We start from the raw sequence: 2,500 nt of genomic DNA on the forward strand, positions 1-2,500 counted from the left end.
TCATACAATTCCCATTTGATACATATAATAATACATGTACATGTATCTTACAGTAGATTACAAAACACTAATTTATAATCTTACTTGTGGTACAACTTATAGTTACCTTGCTTCTTTTAAAACAGCCTCTTTTGTCCTATTTGGTTTTTTTGGATCCAACAAAATTTCTTTAATAGCAACATACCTACAGTGTAGAGTGAAACAATATCTCATTGGCTAAATGGCATACATGTAGAGTTCTTTGTGCTATTATCTGCAAATACTTGGACGTGATTTGATACAGTCCATATTTCCTTTTATCTTATATGTACATGTATATGAATTGTTGCATAAAATTGTCATAGCATAACTGTGGTTCTTGCATAATTATTTCTAAAAGGGTAATAATAACAAAACTAATGCTCGTGACATCAAGCACTTGGCAGTTCTAATCAAGATCACACTCTTTTTTAGATCAATTTAGAGTTTTGGTCAAATTCTCACTCCAATCAATAAAACAACTACATTATTATTTTCATTTTTAAATAAAGAAGAATATGTAATGATTAGTTTGTCTGGCACAAATGAAAGCAAATTTGGAAATTAAATCAGTATTAAATGACATAATTTAAAATTATGAACACCAAAAATAAATTCGTGACTTGTGACCTGTGACCAGTGACCTGTAGTTTAAACCTGCTGCTATTCTAAAGAATGACTATAGCATACATCCCACTTTCAATGACTCCATCAGCACTTTACAACAATGAATTTATAGTCTGTGGAATGGTAACCCATCTCTGCAAGAAAATTTGGTTTCGGTCACTGTATGACTGAACCATATTGTGTGGTCAAGTTTAGAGCTCATTGAGGTCAGCTGTTTTTTTTTTTTTCTTTTTAAGTTGGCTGCTGACCAGGTACTGGGTTTCGATTGGATTGCAGGCTCACACCAGGTTAACTTATTGCACTACATGTACATCTCTCTGTTATTTATCATTCTTTTTACATGTAACAAATAGATTCCATGTTGTCGTGCGTCTGTTCAGTAATAGATCACAGATAAAGTCAAAATGTAGTAAGAACAAAAAGTGGCACAGTTGAGGTGATAGCCCAGTGTGTCACTGACGTTCTTACCACATTGTGGTCACGTCTTCTGTGATTTATTATTACTGGACAGACACACAGCAACATGGAATCTATTTGTTTTTTTAATAAAGAATTAAACTTTACTCCCATAAAAGTTGATGGTGACGTCAATCATGCATCTGTCCTCTAATAGATCAGAGGCAAGAACCAATCAAAATGCAAGAATAAAATAATTGGGTTATTACATATATGTCATTCACTGACCAAGGCCGGTGAATAACATTTTTATTTATTTCTATATTCTATTTTTAAAAGGTAGGAGAAACTATTAACTTCACTCTGCCCTTAGCGTAGTTGGTTACCATGACCGTGGTCAGGAGATAGGAAAATACTGCCCGCTCCCGGAACCAATCTGATTGCAGGATTCTCAGGATACCGCCCACTCACGATCAAATAAATAAATAAATAAATAAATAAATATTACCCTGCATGACCATAAGTGTAAATGACCATAATTATAAGTGTAAATGACTCTCGTACATCTGTTACAGAAAGCGTATATACACGTATTACTGATCATCAATAAAAATTTAGCTTAAATTATTATTCCTAAGAATAAGGTCGAAATTTTTCAGCAAATGAAGGAAGATAAAAGACTGAGTTTTAATCTGTATTGTGCTATAGTCGAAGTTACCAGCCACTGCAATATTCTTATTGAAAAGATCGATCGCCATAAAAAAGCTACAATGCAAACCTTCCACTTTCTCTCTCTGCTGCTAGAAAGACCTTTCCACCAGCTCCTTTGCCGAGAGTCGAGATGACTTCGTATTTCTCCATGATCATTATCACCATTCATAACTTGCATTCACGTACATGTATAGTGAACAATGCAATTAAGCTTCCGATCCAACCATTGCAAAGTTGTCGCAGATAAACAAACAATCTCAAATTAAACATACATGTGGTGAGCTTTTTTTACATCGATAAGCTAGCCATGTTCAGATCGAAATAATTCCACCACAAACAGTTCAAGAACAAGGCTGACAACACGCGAGGGCTTCAAAAATCAAAAACACAAAGAAATACTCGAAGAATTTCGTTTCCAAAGCAATTGGGTCATGCTTGGTGTCCGCGCCTTCAAGTTCAAGTTCAAGTTCCTTGAGAAAGCTCGGATGCAAAGCATAAACTTCGCAATGTCTGATGGGGTTTGACAGTTTTCCTTGTTGAATAATTTTGAAAATTACAATTTTATTTGAGAATAAACCATCAGAAATGGCAATTCCAGTGACACCTCAACCAGTCCAGCAGCCAAAATCATGGGGTGAGTATATCGTAAGCTTGCTAGCATAATTTCAATAGCGTCCACACATAGCGAAAAGCACTTTCGTTGACTCAAATTAAAGCAGCTGTAAGACTTCCGTGAAGCACGCCTGCA

At 35.2% G+C, this 2,500-nt stretch overlaps 2 protein-coding genes across 4 annotated transcripts in view; one reads left to right on the forward strand and one right to left on the reverse strand.

Annotated features, from left to right (window-relative positions):
- LOC138000727 (serine/threonine-protein kinase Nek4-like) overlaps positions 1-2,175 on the reverse strand; it is a 23,975-nt gene extending 21,800 nt beyond the window's left edge. Inside the window, exons 1-2 of one of the 2 annotated variants that reach the window (XM_068847360.1) lie at positions 1,820-2,175; positions 107-184 (exon numbers count right to left, since the gene is read on the reverse strand). In XM_068847360.1, coding sequence (XP_068703461.1) covers positions 107-184; positions 1,820-1,917 — 176 coding nt within the window. In that variant the 5' untranslated portion in view covers positions 1,918-2,175. The remainder of the gene's footprint in view (positions 1-106; positions 185-1,819) is intronic. The other variant, XM_068847353.1, reaches the window with a different exon arrangement.
- A 51-nt stretch (positions 2,176-2,226) lies between these two features.
- LOC138000742 (E3 ubiquitin-protein ligase RING2-like) overlaps positions 2,227-2,500 on the forward strand; it is a 19,348-nt gene continuing 19,074 nt past the window's right edge. For both annotated transcript variants that reach the window (XM_068847370.1, XM_068847378.1), the window contains exon 1: positions 2,227-2,386. In XM_068847370.1, the coding sequence (XP_068703471.1) occupies positions 2,338-2,386 (49 nt within the window). In that variant the 5' untranslated portion in view covers positions 2,227-2,337. The remainder of the gene's footprint in view (positions 2,387-2,500) is intronic.

The sequence above is a fragment of the Montipora foliosa genome, chromosome 1 (genome assembly GCF_036669935.1).
Source record: "Montipora foliosa isolate CH-2021 chromosome 1, ASM3666993v2, whole genome shotgun sequence".
Lineage (NCBI taxonomy): Eukaryota > Metazoa > Cnidaria > Anthozoa > Scleractinia > Acroporidae > Montipora > Montipora foliosa.